This window comes from Astatotilapia calliptera, chromosome 7, assembly GCF_900246225.1.
Source record: "Astatotilapia calliptera chromosome 7, fAstCal1.2, whole genome shotgun sequence".
NCBI classification, from domain to species: domain Eukaryota; kingdom Metazoa; phylum Chordata; class Actinopteri; order Cichliformes; family Cichlidae; genus Astatotilapia; species Astatotilapia calliptera.
The window spans coordinates 58,525,514-58,544,305 of record NC_039308.1 but is presented as its reverse complement, the minus strand read 5'-3'; the positions used below and the strand labels follow the sequence as shown (position 1 = coordinate 58,544,305).

General features: G+C 41.1%; 1 protein-coding gene across 2 annotated transcripts in view; it reads right to left on the bottom strand.

The window, feature by feature from the left end:
• frmd4a (FERM domain containing 4A) overlaps positions 1-18,792 on the bottom strand; it is a 95,436-nt gene that overhangs the window by 66,357 nt on the left and 10,287 nt on the right. The window contains exon 1 of one of the 2 annotated variants that reach the window (XM_026176133.1): positions 9,023-9,464. The exons of the other annotated variant lie outside the window; for it this stretch is intronic. Within the exon in view, the coding sequence (XP_026031918.1) occupies positions 9,023-9,055 (33 nt within the window). The 5' untranslated portion in view covers positions 9,056-9,464. Of the gene's footprint in view, positions 1-9,022; positions 9,465-18,792 lie in introns of those variants that run through there. 2 annotated transcript variants of the gene reach the window in all.

Here is an 18,792-nt window from a genome sequence, read left to right as displayed (position 1 = left end):
AACATGGGGGGCAAATCCCACGTAATTGCCCCTCTAGCAGACAGCAGGGGTAATAGGATGGCCACTCAGTCACTGACACAGCTCATAATTATTAATCAAGCTCAGCATTTAACATATGCTCCCCTCCCTTTCAATCCTCACTCACTGGCGCCCCATCATTTTCCTCTCTTGATTTCACTTATTCTTTCATTGCTCTTCCTTCCACTCACTGTCTCTCGTGAACAGCAGGAGATACAGGATGAGGTCATTGATTATATACCTCACTGTTCTTCAGTCAACACACACAGATGATCTCCTGTTCTGAACCTCGGTACTCCACAACCACTGCGTTGCTGAGAAAGTTGTGATGACAATGATGAAAGGAAATGCGGTGTACAGTTTTGCTCTTATCTGAACCAAACAGCCAGCGCTCATACACAGCAGAGCAGCAGACCACTGCCGATTAGAGCAGAGGGTCTCTGCTTATTGGCCCCATACATCAGAAAGGACACAATGAACAGCTGACAGCTGCAATCTAAAGCAACATCAGGAGTTTTTTTCTTTCTCTCGCCTTCTTGATGCTTACCGATGTGAAGAGGAACTTCAAACCTTCATATCCAAGAACGAAGTACAAAAATAACTTCAGGGCCCATCGGGACTGCTCTTCCTCAGGTGGACTTTCAAGTGCTGAGCTTGTTATTCAGAGGAGCCTTGGGAAAGATTAGGCATCCCATCGCACAGCACACTCTGGTGGTAAGAGGGTGGAATGCACTGCATACGTGAAAGTAGTGTAAATGGTGAATAAATGAAGACAAACAGCTCATGTGAATGTAATTAAAGCATATCGGGGGGGAAATACACTTGAAAAAAGGCACAGCAGATAAAAGCTGATCTAGAGATCCACAACAGCAACGTTTCTACAGGGCGGTTACCACTGAACTCACCTGGCAGCTCTAAGAAACAACAAACATTTGCTCTCAAGAACTTTTTTATGTTTTAGGTATTTGTACTGCACCATTATTTCTAAGCTGCTCAATTCAATGCCAATGTACATAATAATACCCAACATCCACCTGCACCCATTTTAGAAACCTGTTAGACGACATTTCATGTAAGATTGATGGTGTACTGAATAAAAGAAGTTGGACTCGTCTTCATGATCTGCTTTTTACTTTTGTGTGTTATTAGACACTTCCTTGGTTTTGTTCAACCTCTGCACAAGTGCTGACATGCATTTTGAGCATTATGCATGTCCTGTGTTTAACAAAAAGATACTGGGAGGTTAATGGTTAGCAACGATATTTATTAGTATTTACCAGAATTAGTGCATCAACCTTTGCCGGTGCGTGTGTCTGCGTGCGTGTCTTAAATGTTATTCTGTAATTGCAAGAAAATTAAAGTAGAAGGGTTAAATCCAGATGTTTTCCATATAAAATATATATATCTACATTAACTTGTGCCGTTTTATAACTACATATATTAATTTAAATCACTTGAAAAAAAACACACACACACAAAAGATGTACATGCAAACAAAGCACACAGCAAATAACACCAGCTGCTGCTGAAAACCAGACACATCCGCATACAAACACCTCAAGACGTTTATTAATGGCCTTAACTGCAATGGCAGATGCTCACATCTGTTCAGAAGAAAATGCACATCCGTGTATGTGCAGACACAAATACACTCAGGGGTGAGTTATAAATCTGACACACGTCACCTTTAATTGCTCTAACAAGCCATAATGAGAGCATCAGAGGTCAGAGAGACACTTAGGATGATGTAAATATTCCTAGGAGGATGGATGAGCATCAATCTGGCAATGCTGATTTCATATTTTGGTTTAATTCAGCGTAATGGCAGCTGTCTACACAGGGGAGAAGAGAGGTAATAGGATACCTGGCAAACACTGCACAGAGTCCACAGATTGAAAAGGATTGGTGGAAAGAATAGAAATGTAAAATAAAACACCCAGCATTTAGATCGCTTATGCAATAAGCAGTAAAATGCATGCTTTTTATTTAAGGGAACTCAAAGGTTTTATGTCTTAGTCCTAACTGAGAATTGTCAAGGTGTCTTAAAGAACCCCCTACCCCCTCCAAGTCCAGTCTTTGACTATAAGCAGATTCTTTCCCTTTATCCTGCCAACGTTACATCTTTTCTTCTTTTTCTCCATTCATCCTCCTATCTATCAGTTTTTTTAAGCAGTCCTGAACCCACCCCTCCCAGCCCCACTGCTAGGAAACTGACAAGCCAACATCAATTAAGCTGTCTAGTGGCACCGCATGGGTCCATATGTCTGGGGCTGTACACATAGATGTTATGGAGCATGCAAATTGACCAGTGTGCATGCGTGTGTTTGGGGATGTGCACATTTTGAGTCTACAATGCATCTGTATGCAAAAGCGCTCAATGTCTTTGTCTCCTTGAGCAGCCATGTACATAAATCATGAATTAGCCATTAGCGCACTAGAGCGTAAAAACCGCAAATGTAAAACTGTTAAATGCTGTTTGATTAAAGACATTTGGGAAAAAAACAAGAAGGAAGCCTCACTAAACCTAAAAGGAAACAATTGAACTTAAAATTCTACTAGAAATCTTCATAAAGTGCAAAACTGTATTTTTGTCAACAGACCTAAATACTGTTTTATGGTACCTGAATTTGAAAAAGACAATGTTTGTTTCGTTGTTGTTTTTTGTATTAGTGTTTATCATCCTTTTTTTTCTTCTTTTTTTTTTTTAAAATTCGTACGGGCACATTTGGTGTGCTCTGTAGTTTTTGTTGATGTTAACACGCATCGAGTCGAGTGGGTTCAGTTTCTTCTTTTTATCTGTTAGAAAAAAATTCACCATGAGGCAATATGCTAAATGGATACCCAAGCAAACAGCCATCAGCACAGCAATAAAATCCTTTGCAGCTTCACATTTGCTGCTTTGACAATTAAGCTTATCCAGGTTAGAAGCCAGAAACTCCACAGCCACAGGCTGAAATTGAGACTCGTGGCGGTGGTGGTGGAGTGATTGCAACTTTCTAATAAAGCTGGAATTCCTCAGTGCATGCGAATGGGTCAGAATGGTGCAACTGTGATTTATTTATTTCTTAACACCATTACAAATACAAATAAGTATGCCTCTTTTCTCTCTCTACCTCTCACCTCAGGGCAGTTATATGGTCAGCCAATCAAATCTGAGTAGACCTGCTAGTAACCGCTGCAAGCTTACTCTCTTCATCTATAAAAGGTCACAGTTCAGAGCCCAGGGGAAGACATATAGGGTGGCTTAAAGTATGGGTGTAATGGGCTAGAAATGGTGAGTCTATGATGGTGCAGAGGGGAAAAATGACAGAGTAAATGGTGGAAGAAGTGCTTAAGTGTGGATGACTAGAGGAGATAAGAAAATGATTTATGGTTTCAGGGGGAAAAAAAAGAAAACTCTTATTTCCTGGGTAAGAGTATGCATGAGTATTTGTGTATTTATAAAATTCATCTGTGCAACATAGCTGAACAGATAGGGTGATGTATGATACCTCTTAGAGCCAGTGTCACCCACTGTAGGAATTCTGACACTACTAATCCTCTGTAGGTTCATTAGAGATACTTGTGTGGTTGAGCAGTGGTGATTACATTCTAATACAGGAAATATAGCATTACATTTGCCATTTGGATTGTCTAAAGGCTTACGGCAGTGCAGTCAATGTCTCTTGAGACGCTATTCTATATAAGTACATAGATAGAGTCAATATCTAATAATGGGACTGCTGCAGGCTTTTTTATTTTAAAAGATAGGGTTTAAACACTGACAGAAATAAATGCACCACGCTATAGCGAAATTATCTTTACGACGGTTCTCGTGTTATGTGCTCTACCTATCTATGTGAAGACTAATTCTGCCCTCCCATCTTTCAATTGCTTTCTGTGAAATTATTTTAAAACGCCTCAAGACTAATGACAGCCAATGAAGTGGAAAATCTGCACCCCGCGTTTCCATGACAACATCAAGTGCTTGGTTTGCTTCTCCAGTTGTTCAATTGCGCCCTGATTGATCTCATCGTTTGGAACTCTTCAAGGGGACAAGAGCCCATTTGACATGCTTGACACCAAAGGGTACGCTCAAATGCACACACATTTACACGACCAGAGGTGGTGCATGGCCGCTGGGCTGCGTCTTCAAAAATGGGGAAAGAGACGTTCAGCAGAGAGGAAACGCTTCAAACAGGGAACTGTGGGAGGAGGACTCTCTCAACATGGCATCCCGCCGATCTAATCTTACTCTGCAGAGCAAGAGTTGAGCCTCTTTTTATCTTAATCTGCCTCTCTGCATGTCATCAGTGCACGGGTGTTGCAGGTGGGTTTGTGAATTTTTGTGAATTAACAGACGCTAATAAGGATAATATATAGCTAATAAAGTTCATATATATTATATATATATATTATCGGAGCACTAGGTGCGGTGACTTCCAAATTAGGCGAGTGGCTCCAGCAGATCCCAGGAACAACATCGGAGATCTCTGTCCAGAAGAGCACAGTCCTAGGAACAACTAAGATACTGCGCAGGACCCTCAAGCTCCCAGGCCTCTGGTAGAGGACCTGAGCTTGAAGGATTGACCACCCGTAGGGGCGAGTGGGGAATATATATAATAATATCAACAATAATCTTTAAAGTATTATCACCATATACAGATGTGTGAGGCAAAGCATATACAATATCATATGCGCCTTATACAACTATCAGAGCTGTTGTGTACCTTTTGTCCAAATGGGACAACGTTTCAGTACAGGAATAACACAGCAAGTAGTTGCACTCTAACATTACCTGTGATTGTATTCTACATCATTCAACATTGTAAAATGACATTTAAGAACATTAAAATGCACAAACATAACAATAGAAATGTGGCTGAAGAGGTGTGCCATTTATACACAGTCCCATGATATCATAGGGCAGCAGCGCAGCTGTTTGTACTTCAGCAAAAAACTATAATCACAACATAAAATCCAATGCAGCCCATAACGGAGATTTCCCTTGACAGTGCATTTATTAGGCTAAGATGATGACAGCTGGGAGATGTGGCTCTACATTCAGTGTACATGTAACTGTGTGTGTGTTTGAGTATGTGTGTTCATGTGTGTGTCTGTGCCTCAGAACCCCAGCATGTGTGTTTGTTTGCATTTGCCCCATGTGGTTTCAGCAACCAGACATCCCTCTGCTGCGTACTTTGGCCTTTAAATGCTGCCAGCTAACCTGCTGTTCATTGTGAGAGAGAGAGAGAGAGAGGGAGAGAGAGAGAGAGGACTGAGCAGGCTGCCAAATGCAGCCCCACCTTTTGCTGCAAATCTGAAGCCCACCATCCTGGCCTTTCACTCGTAATTATATTAATCCAGACAGCGAGGTCGGCTTCAGGCATGCACGTATGGAGAACACAACAATTTGGGATTTTTTTTTTTTTTTTGGGGGGGGGGGGGGGGGGGGGGGTGCAGTGCATCCTCAGGGAGGGAGGTGTGTGGATGTGTGTGTGTTATTTAAACTGGGTATTCTTTAATGGACTAAGTGCATGTTTGCAGAAGAGTGTGTGTGCATGTGCAAGCCCATGGCCATTTTTCTAATGGCACCATCTGTCATGGGCATCTGGACACACACACACACACACACACACACACACACACACACACATTAGGGCTGAAGGATTCAGGGAAATATCAAATTCTGATTTTCTTCAAAGCTATTGCAGTCCTTTTTGGATTTTTAGTAAAATGGTGCACGTCTGTATTCACCATGTGACCACATTTGTTACTTTTTGGATTTTTGAGACATTGCAATGAGATCCTATGAAAACATTAATTGCTCTGCATTTTAATGCAAGCATGATAAAAAAAAACTAATGTTTTTTAATTATCAAAGAGCATACGCTCACACACACACGCACAAATTCTCATGTGAAGAAATACAACCAGTTGAGGAAAGAGCCTGGAGATGAGAGAGGCAGTGACATAGTGCTGAAAGAGAAAGCGAACTAAACAACACGAGTGAGAGAGGAAGAGCAGAGGAGTCTCTCTGGTTAGACTGACAGAGCATTGACAGGGTTAATCTCTAGATAACTACTCCTCATTGATCCACTAACATACAGGAGGAGCTGATTGGAGAGAGGATACACAAGACACACCCCCGCACATTTACGCCGTACGGTGTGCACAAAGCGTGCCCTATAAAAGCACACACGGTCTCCAGAGAAAGATTTCTATGAAGTTTGAGCTCCTTGTTCTACTGACCTATATGCATATATTAGACACAAGAAGGGGAAACCTACAGGGAACTCTATTTTTCTTTTTAGGAGTCTGTGAGCGCATCTTTCGGGTTTGCAAGGGCCAACAGAATCTGGATGTACCCTCAAGTCTCTCGTTTACAAAAAAACAAAAAAAACAAGAAGAGGACAGTGCGCAGAGTTAAGATAAAGTTTGGAAATTAAGTGCAGTGAGATATTTGTCCTGACTAAAATAAACTGCAACTGTAAGAACACATTGAAAGACACAGAGAAAATATAATAGCAAGGGGTACATGTGAGCAAAGTTTATGGACTGGCTACTAACAAACTAGCTACTTTTTTTCAGATTCCCCTCAGGATTACTTTGCTTACTGCATCCTGTATGCAATGTGTGTGTGTGTGTGTGTGTGCGTGTTGACCTGTTTTTCTGCTGTATGTAACTATGCACAGGCAACACAGACGCACAGCTCACTGATGCTTATTTTCATTTTCCTGCATCAGTGGCCTTTACTGTCATCCAAATAAAGAAAGAGAGTGCACATGGAAAAAAACTTGCTGGATTGAAGTAGAGAGAACAGGAGCTTTGGGGAGATATGACTACAGCTCTTCTAAAGGCCACTCGATAGCTGACACGGCCCTCTCAGCACAATTTCCCCATTTTAGTGAGCTGAGGATTAGGAATAGTGGAGCTTTTACAGGCTATAGCTGGTTCAATCTCTTAGTAGGTGTTGAACATCTTTTTGCACACCCTTGGAGTAAGATTCAGAAAGAATGAACTATTTAGTGGCTAAAATGGTCCTAAATGGGATAGCATTTTTTCTTTTCAGTTTCTTTTATTTACTTCAGGTGCAGTATTTGCTGTGAGAGTAGATGGCTCCACTTCTGTTGAGAAACAACACAGCATTACGCTGCTTCTGAAAACAAATATCTGGGATTTATTACCTTCCGTACTGTTCCTGAAAGCCACAAATCAAAACTCCTGCTTTCACTACATACGCCCTTTTATCTCAGAGGATGAGAGTAAGTGTATTAAGATGAGATTATGCAGCATAAACTTTGACAGACTCCTGCACTGGTTCATCACGCTGTGATTCATAAATCCACTGAAAGTGGCTTTGATGCCAAAACAGAGATACCCACATCAACTGTGGGGCATGTGAAGCTCAATGTGGCTGATGAAGATAAATGCAAAAAGTCATTTAGTTATTGAAAATGATTCCAACAGCTCTGTGGCAAATCTGTCCAGGGTGGCAGACAGCACAGATATAGCAGACTTGATTCGGCGCCATATCTCTGAAGCCAAGTCTATCTCCAAACAGCCCGCTAACACTCCTCTTTGGATTAAATCACGGGCCGATCTGCAAATACCAATTACATCGCTCGCATTAACTGCCAAATACACGACAAGGGGCAGACAGACAGGCAGACGGACAGGTGGGCAGACAAAAAGGATGGAGAAGCAAGAAAGATCTGGCTTAAAACACCAGAAGAATTTGGGCGAATCCAAATGCACACGGGAAAAGAAAAAAAGGGTCAAAACTCCCACTGAAAAGAAGAGAAGGAGTGTGAGTTGTAAAGGCGAGAGAGGGAAGGTGAGCAGACGGGGGTACTCATGTGTGACAATCCCATCAGGTCATCCCAGTGTCTCAAACCTTTCAGCATCTTCGCACATCGAAGCTTGTGTGTATGAACTATACCTGCAGGTTACAACAGAAATAAACAGCCTATTAAAATGTATGCAAATTCTCACATGTATGGGAATTTATTTTATGCTGCACGGGTCAGTACCAGTGGTGATAAAATGAGTGCTGCTAAATCATCTTTGTCCTCCCAGGAAGGGGGAAGCAGGTAAAATAGTAACAGAGGGTCCAGCTAATAAGTTATTTATTTCCTGCGCCTGATTTAGTGTTGGATTAATGGCTGCTGAGAAACTTCTACAAAATCATTCCCATCTCCTGCAAAAATAATGCAGTAATGCTTTTATAAACATCAATATATACTGTATGTATTTAGTAACACAAACTGCCATCCAGAAGAAGCAGCAGGGTCAAAACGTACAAGGAATGACACCTCTCAGTCTCGATTACTGTCCTCACATTGGTGCTGAATAAACTCCCTGGTACTGTACGTTCTAAAGTAACACACAATCGCTAACACAGACAGACACATATAATTTACTTCTCTCACAAGCCTTTTCTGTGTGCTTCAGGCTCAATCACTGTCCAACAGATGCTGAGTACAGGGTACAGCCTATAGTCAACTATGCCGGACAGGGACATGAGCAACTAATACAAAAGGTCATGTTTAACGGGAACAATAGTGAAAGGCCACTTTCAGATATTCATCCAATTCACTGCACGGCTCCTCCCTTGCACCTCTTTCTGTGCTCCTTCTCTACCATAAATCAAAAGGCCAGTGGTTTGTGCTGAATGGAGATGGGCACCACTTTGAAAACACTGAGTCATTCTTTCAAAGCAATCCCTTGTTAATCTGTTCACACACACACACACACACACACACACACACACACACACACACACACGCACGCACACAGACTGCATGCAAGCTGAAACTAAATTTCAGGTTTAACATTTTTACCTACACACCAAACTGAGACGTGCGCCTCCCACTCTCTCCCTGCATCCTGCCTACAATTTCTGATTTATTTCAGCAATCATGCAGCTTTTAGGGCACGCCATCTCACTCTATGCTATTCTGGTGATGGATTCCTGTGGAAGAAACAGCGTGTGGGATGCTCTGCAATCCCCATGGTGACTTACCCACGTCCTCATTGGAGACAGCAGTCCCTCCATAGTTGATGAGGTTGGTTCCAGTGGGCTCGGGCCCCTCTCGATTGTGTCACCGTATTATTCCAGTCCGCAAATAGATCCTGTTAGAAACGCTGTCTCATCCTCAGAGCGAACATCTCTTCTACAACACTGCTCCCTACCCACCCAGAGAGCCCAGCGCTCTGACAGGCTCACAGAGAGAGCCAGTGTCTGTATGTGTGTGAGTGCAAGCATATAGACACACACACACACACACACAGAGGGAGGCAGCAGGAGAGAGGGCAGTGCCAAACTCCCAGTGCTTCTCCTCCTTCCGCCAACCTGTCAGTTGGTGTGGATCTTCCCGTACAAAACAGTGTGGCTTTAACGTGCAATGTCCACGGAAGGTTGCCCTCTCTTTCTGTCTCTCTCTAACTCTCTCCCTTTCTCCTTGGCTTTCGTTCTCCCCCTCTCTCTCCCTCTCCCGCTCTCTCTCTCTCTGCCTGTCCTCTTCTCTCTCCCTCTCCCTCAGTGCCTCCAGCTACATTTGTTCCCTTCAATGTGGCAAATGATTGCAGGTTTTTTTCTCGCTCTCTCTCTATGGCACAGCTCTCCTGGCAGTGCTCTCCCTCTGCTTGCACTCTGATCTCTCTGTCCGCCTGTTTTGCTACCTTGGACATCCCCCCCCCCCATCTCCCATAATGCCCTTTTGTCGATCTTCCTGCTGACTGTCAACTCTGTGTTCCCGCCCAAGCTGGGGGGGTGGGTCAGACAAAATGTACATTTGTAGTACGTGTAAAAAAAAAAGGATTAAAAAAAGAGAGAGAGAAAAGAAAGCGACAAGAGGGCACTCCTGGGTCTCCTATTGTCCCTACAGACAATAGTGGCTCTTAATCGCCTAGCAACCTGATCAGCCTCTTTTCTCTTAACAGACAAGGCATGAGTCACTCTCTAGACACACAAGTACACACACAAACCCCGTCCCTCCTTTCCTGGCATGCCCACGCTTACACAGCTACACCTGCACCAAAGCCCACAGTATATATTCATAGCATGTGACAGGTCATCCGGTATATTGTGTTACAGCAGCGCTTTGGTGCTGTGATGTTAGATTCTTAGATTCAGTCTGTTGTTGCTCTATTACAGCATTACTGCGTTATTCCCCGTTATAAATGGATGAAAATGTGAACAAATCATCACCTCTGCTCTGAGTTGCATCTCGCCGTTGCCATGGCAACAATGTCCGTTAGGGTGGGCGCACGCAGAGGCGGTGGGATAATTCTAAATAAATAAATAAATACATGGAATAAATAAATAGATAAGTAAATCACTCCTGTGCCTGCTGTCTTTCCTCAGTCACAGCAGCTGGATCAAACTATGCACTTAGAAGACATCAGTGGTTCAAATGGCTGCCCGCTGACTTCAACAAGCCTTTATACCTGGAATGCAATTGAAGCACTCTGCCTCTCCTGTTTCTTATCCTTGCTTCTTGTAATTGACCCAGATAGGCCCAAAAAAGAATCAAATTAACTCAGATGATTGCTATATAATTTATCTTTGAGGATTCCTGATTAGCTTTTGTCTACAGCATAACATATCCTTGCCCCTCCACAGTCCTAACCTTTAAATTTACAATGTCCTTCTGATAAAAACAGTAAGAGAACAGTAATAACTTTTTATGTATACCACCATTAACAACAGACTTTGCAAAGTGCTGTAAAAGAAGTGAGGAAAAAGAGGAATCTGCTTGTAAATTAAATAAAGAAAGCCAAACAGAAATCCAACACAAAATGATGAATGGAGAGGCTGTTTAAAATTAACAATAAAATGACACATTATATTATACTGACAAAATGTCAATATTAAAAACTATCAATAAACGAATGAAATGAATAAAAACACGGCAACTGAAAAATCCTAGATGATTAGACAGCCGATTAAGGACCATAAAAAATTAAAAGTAAAGTACATTTTTTAAATGAAAGCAAAAGTATTCAAATTGCCCTAAGAGTATTTAAATTGACCTAAAGGACATCACTGATGTTGTGAGCGTTATCTCCTCAGGCAGGCTGTTCCAAAGCTGAGGAGCCCTGATGGCAAAATCAGTCATCTTTACATTTAAGCCCTAAGCACCTCAAATTAAAAGGCTGTGAACTGGTTCATACGGGCACATCGGCATTTTTGACCCAAATCTGCTTTAAAATTGGTCAGTAAAATCCCAGAATCAATTCTGAAACACACAGAGGGCCAACAGAGAAAAGCCAAGGAAAAGCGTGTTAAACAAATGGTTCTAAACACTCTTAATGTGTGCTGAAGTGGAGATAAGAGGAATAATTCCATTTATTACGTCTAACTTTAACACATCAGGCTGCGCAAAAAGCATCCACTGCTCTCTTCCGTAACATGATTTGGTCAAAGTGCATCAATATGTGTGTCTTCAGGTACGTTTACATCCCAGCAGCAGTTAATCAATGGCCAAGTGATTGATTTGTGTCGACAAGCTGAAATCCTGCTGTGACCACTACACCATCAGATATCCACTGCACCGATGAAAAAGCAGATAAACTGGAATCTGCTGTCAAAGTTCAGCATTGATCGCAGCCTTGCCTGGACGGCGCAGACATTTAAGCACAGCAATGCATGGACATGATCACCAATGTGGTCCTATTATGTTCATGTATGAACAACAAGCATTGTCAAACTGATTTTATCGTTAATGCAAAGACTGAGGTTGCACAAGAGTCTTCTCTGGACTACGCCATCACAAACATGAATGTATGCTTAATAAAAGCACTGCTCGGGGATCCATAAGGTTGAAATTTATGCAATATTTACAGCCACTGAGCTACTAACCATCTAATTAAAAAGGGATAGCATTCAAAGTCATGAATTTCATTAATGACGCATATATAAACAAAAGATTTCCCTCGGGAAAACACTCCTCGGTTCACTTAACATAAGACAATTTACTACTTCACACGGAACATCGCCATGACACCACGCGACCGTATCGCTGCACGTGCTAACAAATTCACACGCCTCAGTGACATGAAACAGACACAGATGAATAAACATAAACAGACAGTGCAGACACACACTGTATCAATCCCTAGTTCTGTAAAACACCAGCTTATTGATGAGGTGAAAATTGTCAGGCGCCACAGAGGTCTCTATAGGGAGGCAAAGAGAGGAGCTCAAATTGCATTAATAAGATGACCTCTGACCTCACAGCAGGCTCTTAAATGTAAGTTTATACATAAATCTAGAGCGCATTTGCACCTGAAAATTATTTTATTTTCACAGCAAATTTTCACAGTTTCTGTTTCTCTTTATTAAATATATATTACTACTCTGGCTAAATAAAACATTTTTTTTGAGGGGACAAACATAAAAATTCATCGAGGCATAAGGTCGAAGTGCTATTTTTTTTTTTAACCAGACTATATGTGCTGTCATACCCATATATCACCATCACACATTACTGCTGACAGTGAATGTTAACCTGTCAGCAAATCCTACACACACATACACACCTCGTCATCCCACTCACTATTACACCTCTACAGGACATAAAGAATAGAATGGGTGGAATATAGGGGGTGATAAACATCGCAATCACAGGACAATACTACACAGGGTATTGCACATTTCAATAATGCACACTTTCCTTAAACCCATCCCCACTGCCTCCATCCTTTCCCCCTCCCCCTTCATCTACTCTCCTCTCCTCCACTTCACTCCTGTCCCCGTCGCCCCAGCTGAACCCCAAAATTAATCCCTGGTGACTTTTTCCATCACGCTGATGTGAGCAGACACACTTTGGTCCGAGTGTGCAGCTTTATTGTTCTGGCGCCTCTAGGTTCTCGCACGCTTGCTTTTTTATATTCTTCTGCGTTTAACCCTCGTTGTAAATTTCACACTTTCCAGTACAGACAACAGCATTTCCACTGAGTGAACATATGAGGGTCACATCATGGACAAATGTGAAAATGGTGTGTAATTTTCTTCTGGCTGTTTGTGTTTCTATTGAGAGCTGCAATTACACTGCAAAAAGCAGACGGCCAATCGGCTGAGGTAATTAGAGACTGTAACTTCATGGGGAAACAAAGGAATTAATTGCAATGATTACCAATTAAACTACATCAAAACAAAGAAAAGAAAAAAGAAAAAGAAAGCATAAACGAGGTTTGGTTTTTTTTATTGAGTTTTTTTCCTTGTAGAGGCTCTCCAACTCATGCTTCAACCTGATGTCTTTTTTGTCGTTTAATCTGTTGTTCCATCTGCCACTCTGGACGTTTCAGTGCTCTTCTGATAAATTAGCCAGACACCACCTTTTTAGTTTGATTATTTAGTTTGATTTTTTAAAATATCCAATAGTGGAAATTCAACCAGGGAATATCTGCAGAACTACAGCACTGTGCAAAGGTGACTTGAGTCACCTTTCACAAAGTGCAGCACTTTATTGAGACCCGCAGTGTGTATTTAATATGAACACCTTTATTATGCAATATAGCCTAAACTCTCTTAGGTAACCTCATTTATTTAAGTAGTCTTCAGGAATAGTTCTCCAGGCTTCTTGAAGGACATTCAGAGCTCTTCTTTGGACGTTGGCTGCTTATTGCTCTGTTCCCTGATGGCATGACAGCACTTCTTCAGTAATGTTGAAGTCCGGGCTCTGAAAAGGCCAATCTATGAATGATAGCGTTTCATTGTCTCGGTGTGTGTTTTCATCAAGGTATGCTTTTACTGCATCAACATATAATCTAACGTTCACTGCCATGCTTTAAAATGAACCCAATGCCAATCAGACACTTTCTAGAAGGTATTTCATGGTAGCACATAATCAGATACTTTTCCGCAAGTGCAGCAAAAACACTTTTCTGCATTCACAATGCCATCCGTTTTGATAAGATCCACTACCTGTACCTTTTATACCTGTTTCTTTTCCTTAAGAATTGCTTTTTGACAGCCACCCTTCCACTGAGACCATTTGCGATGAGACTTAAGCAAACAGTAGATGAATTAACTGAAGCTTTAGCTGTATCTCTCAGCTCAACTACCAGGTCTTTACTGGATTTCTGCCTATTTCTTGAGAATGTGGCTTTTAGATACCGTTAATCTGCTGCAGAGAGCTTTTTACACAGGGCACTTCTTCTTTTGTCCTCAAATTGTCCATTTACCTCATATTTTTTAAATACACACTGCACAGCAAGCAGCTTTCAGCTAATAGCTCTTTTGGAATTATCTTGTTGGTGCAAAAATACTACTTTATATCTGTTTTTATGTATTCAGTGGGAACAGATTTTTGCATCAGGCTGCTAGGAACGAAGTGCCTGAAGATTCCATTTAAAATAGTCTTTTCTCTGCTATGTGTAGACACAACACAGTTTCATCTCTTTGGTTAGATGCCTTTTATATACTTGTGAAATTCATAGGTCAGTGTTAAGTGACTCAGCAAACAAAGATCACAATACTGTGAAAATGGTCAGGTCTGAGGACTGGACTAAATTAAATAAATATTAAAAAAAACAAAACAGCCAGTGGCCAGGAAAAAACTTTGCAAGACCTTCAGAGAAGAAAACTATTGCTCAAGACCACTTTAAAAGATTACAAGAAAGTCTGGCTGCTTGGAAGAAAACAAGATATAAGAAATGAAGGATGAGCCAAGACTTTTGCATAGTAGGATATATCAAAACCTATCTGGTACAGCAAGCCAGGTGACTACACTAAACAAGAGACTGGCAGCCCCATGGCAGAATGGGACAACAAAACAGAGAGAAACAGTGGAAGGAAAGAAAAAAGGAGTCATATTTATCATTATTCACTGTGTGTCCGGGCATCTGGCTGACAACAGAAGACCCTATAAGTCAATGTGTGACCCTGTCACACAACAACAGCTAAATCAATGCCAAAAGAGAGTAAGCTGCTGCTGACTCTCATAAGGTGGACAGGGACTTCTTGTCTACACAGACTAACAGAATCGGCTCAGTAGGGAGTTGGAGAGATAAGATGTGTCCCTGTTAACAATCACTGTCAATACTGTGGGAGGTCTGATGGAAAAACTGGCAGACTGGGACCCGCTGCTCCAGGTTTTCACATGTTGGGTGTAAATTTCAGTCAACAGCTTCTATGCTTGATAATCCTAGGATAGAAAAATCAGTATCATCCCTTGAATTTTACCCTTCCACTCTTATTTCTGCCTCCACATTAAGCCTCAAAAGAGGCAAAAAAGCAATCTCGTAAATTAATATTGACAAATCTATGTGGTATGTGTCTGAGGGATTAAAATAGTAAGCCAATGAAGTGTTGATTACTGCATTAATCTACTAACCACATAATCATCATTAAATATTTAAACTGTTCACTCTTGGTAAACGTTTGGTGTAAAAGGATTAGTCCAGGAATTATTTAAGCATTGAAATAGAGTAAAATCATCACAAAACACACGCACTCATACACACTTTACATCTGAGAACTGAGGCGTTAGTCTCTGCTTTCAACAAGATGTTAGTGCAATTGGTTTTTGCTATTTAGAGTCACCAGTCATGGCCAAGGTTGAGATTTACTGTTATATATTGGGGTGTGCCAAGGGTTCTGGCCATGTTTAAGAGCGCCAGGTTGATTGTTGCCAGAGGGAATATGTCTGACATCTAATCTAAAGTTCATTAAACAGCAATCCCTAGAAACATGCTGCACTTGCACATTGATATGCCCTTACACACACATATCCGCAGTCACCCACACCCACACACAAACAGAAACTACCCTGCACCAACATGCACAGACGCATACATTTGATATGTGTGGTTGCCCTCATTGGCCTGCAGTCCTTGGAGGTAGTTAAAGGAAGAGGGGGAAACCCCTTCTCTTCTCTCACACCTCACCACAGCTCAGAGGGACGAACATCTTATCTCACTACTGCAGAGAGACAGAGAATTAGGAGGGAGAAAGATGGATGGGAGAGGGTAATGTGAGCAGGGGTTTGTAGGCGAAGGACATACGGGATTGAGGGAGTGTGGGCATAAGAGAATAGCAGCGAGAGACAAAGAGGGTGAAAATATTTAATCAGCCTCATTTCTCCAAGTTTTATGCACGGAAAAAAAATTAGCTTCTGTGGGACCACTGATTGGAAATGTGTTGTACAAGAACAACATAGGCATCAGCTGGACTATATTCACGTTTTTTTCCACAAGACATCTCACAGGAGCCTAGAATCTTCTCCTCCATAGATGTGCTAATGTGAAAACACTTTCTATCCACCACATATGTGCGTTCTGATGAAGTGTTATCGGTGCCAAACAATATTTCCCCCTTATTTAAATGCACATTTGGGTAAGAAGGAAAGTGAATTGATTTTATTCATCGTGAGCCATGGCATGAGCATGCCCGATGCTATGAAGTCATTCCAAAACGGTTTCCTAGCAACCGTCGTCACGGGCAACCAGCATTCTCTGCAGACAGCACACCGAGCCTTGCAGAGAGAGCGAGAGATACACAGAGAGTGACAGCATGGTGGAGAGTTGACCGCAGTTAATTTGGTGTTTGTGTGTCAGGCTTTGCTTATACAGACTCATCATCTACATTCATGTGTCACCATTACTCATACCGGTTCATGAAAAGCCTTTTCTTATTCAGAGGAAGTGTGCGGCTTTGCAGTTTTGCCATGATGACTCCTTTTGCAGGCAAAGACACTCACAGAAATGTGACCTATTTCGATATTCCTGACACACGCTGTACACTCAAACACATGCCCAAAGCATGGCCAGAAACTCAGTATAGCAGGTACCAGGAGTGATGCATTATTCACCTGCAATCAAACACTGCCCTCTACTGAAGAAACTCTAATAAAACATGCTGGCAGTTCCTATATTCAAATAAAATGCGCCCTCTTTATAAAAAGAGGTTGAAAGCTAAGCATTAGGCTTGTATTTGATGACACATCAAATAGCAAACTGTTTGAAAAAGTTTATTACTGCTAAAGCTGTAATCATGATTAAAGTAAAAAATTACATATCTTTCCTCAGGGAGAAAGATTCCTATACTATATATGTTAATGTGTATGTCGACCTTTAACGAACAAAGTTTGGAGCAGGTTTCTGGCAAGTCTGACAACTTTTAAGATGAATGTAAGAATTTACATATACTGCACATACACTACTACTAATACACTATTTTACAACCATTAGGAATCCATACAGTAAGTAAATTCATCCTTCACCCCGTCATCAGTGTGCCTGTTGGGTAATACATTCCCTCAATACTAAATAATATATATATGTATTAAATATTATACATGACTGAGGGAATTAGGCTGGTTAACGTCAGTCAGTGTTGATATCAGTCACTGATCAGCAGGACTGGGTCTTAAGTTTTCAGCTAATAGCTCTGGGTGGAAATTGTGCATTAGTTTGAAATGAACTGAATACAAATTACCGGACATCGTTGTAATAAGAACCGTAATTAACTAAATTACAAAACAGATAAACATAAATAAATTTTCACTTAAAAATGGATGCAGCCACAATTTTTTAAATTTCAAAAATACTCTTGTTTCCTTTATGCAAATTGTTTAAGCAAATAAAATGCATCCTCTGTTGGTCAAATAAAATTTCCCTTACAAAGACAGTCATTAACAGTGTAATCATAATCTAATTACACATCTTGTAAGTTTAGTTTATTATAGTTTCATATTTTTGTAACTTGCTTACATAATCCTGATTTAGCCATAGCAGAATGACAGCCTATTATGAACCTCATTTATACACTGTTTTTACTCTCTTTGTGTGTGCGCACAAACATGAACTAGTTCATGGGTACACACCTTTTACAATAATTTGCAATAATAAAACGTTACTATTGACTTAATGCTCTCTGACCGGCTGAATTTGCATGTAATGACAGGTGTGCTCAAATGACCAGAATACAACACTTCCTGCAGGCTCCTGGATGCATTAAGAACTGCAAAATGCACGGTACAATTTTAAAAGCACAAATGATCATAGATCTTATATTAGATATATAGTTGTGGTCATAACTTTGCATTTGGCCAGGGTGGAAATGATTGTACAGCATACATCTTCAATGGTTTTCATACCTGAATATGTTAACTTCATTAAAAACATTTAATAATTGTTGCTGAACCTATTAACTTCTCATTAGTGATCATGATTGACTACAGCTGGTAGGTCCTTTTTGCCAACATAAAATGGTTTTGTTTGACAGCACTCATTAGACTGACTAACACTCGGAACAATTGGAAAGTCCAAGGAACTCAGTGAGGATCTAACAAGGAAACTCACAGATTTATACAAGATCATCAGTTAAAAACACTATATGTAAGTAGAAGCCATCATTTTGCCAAGGCCTGGAAGAAGACCTAAACTGTTACCCTCCGATGAGCGGGAATTGGTTAGGATCTTCAGGAAGAACCCTGGAACCACTAAGGCTCATACCTGCCTTGAACTGGAACTAGTGCATGAACACCAGGGTCACTGTCCACAGTTAAGTGAAATATACATCAATATGCAGAAATCTGCAGATGCCCACATGGACATGTCAAATGCATACAAAATGCATGCAAGTTTTATGGACAGATAAGACAAACACTGAGCTATTTGGCAACAATGACATGAGGTACGACTTTCAAACAGGCTTTATCATGTCTTTATCTCCCTCTAGAGGCAGAAAAACGAAAGGTTTATAGCTTGGCCCTCTTTGTCTTGCTCTGCTCTGCTATTTCATCTTTTTCATTTTACCCCTGCTCCATGGAGAATTAGCTGTAA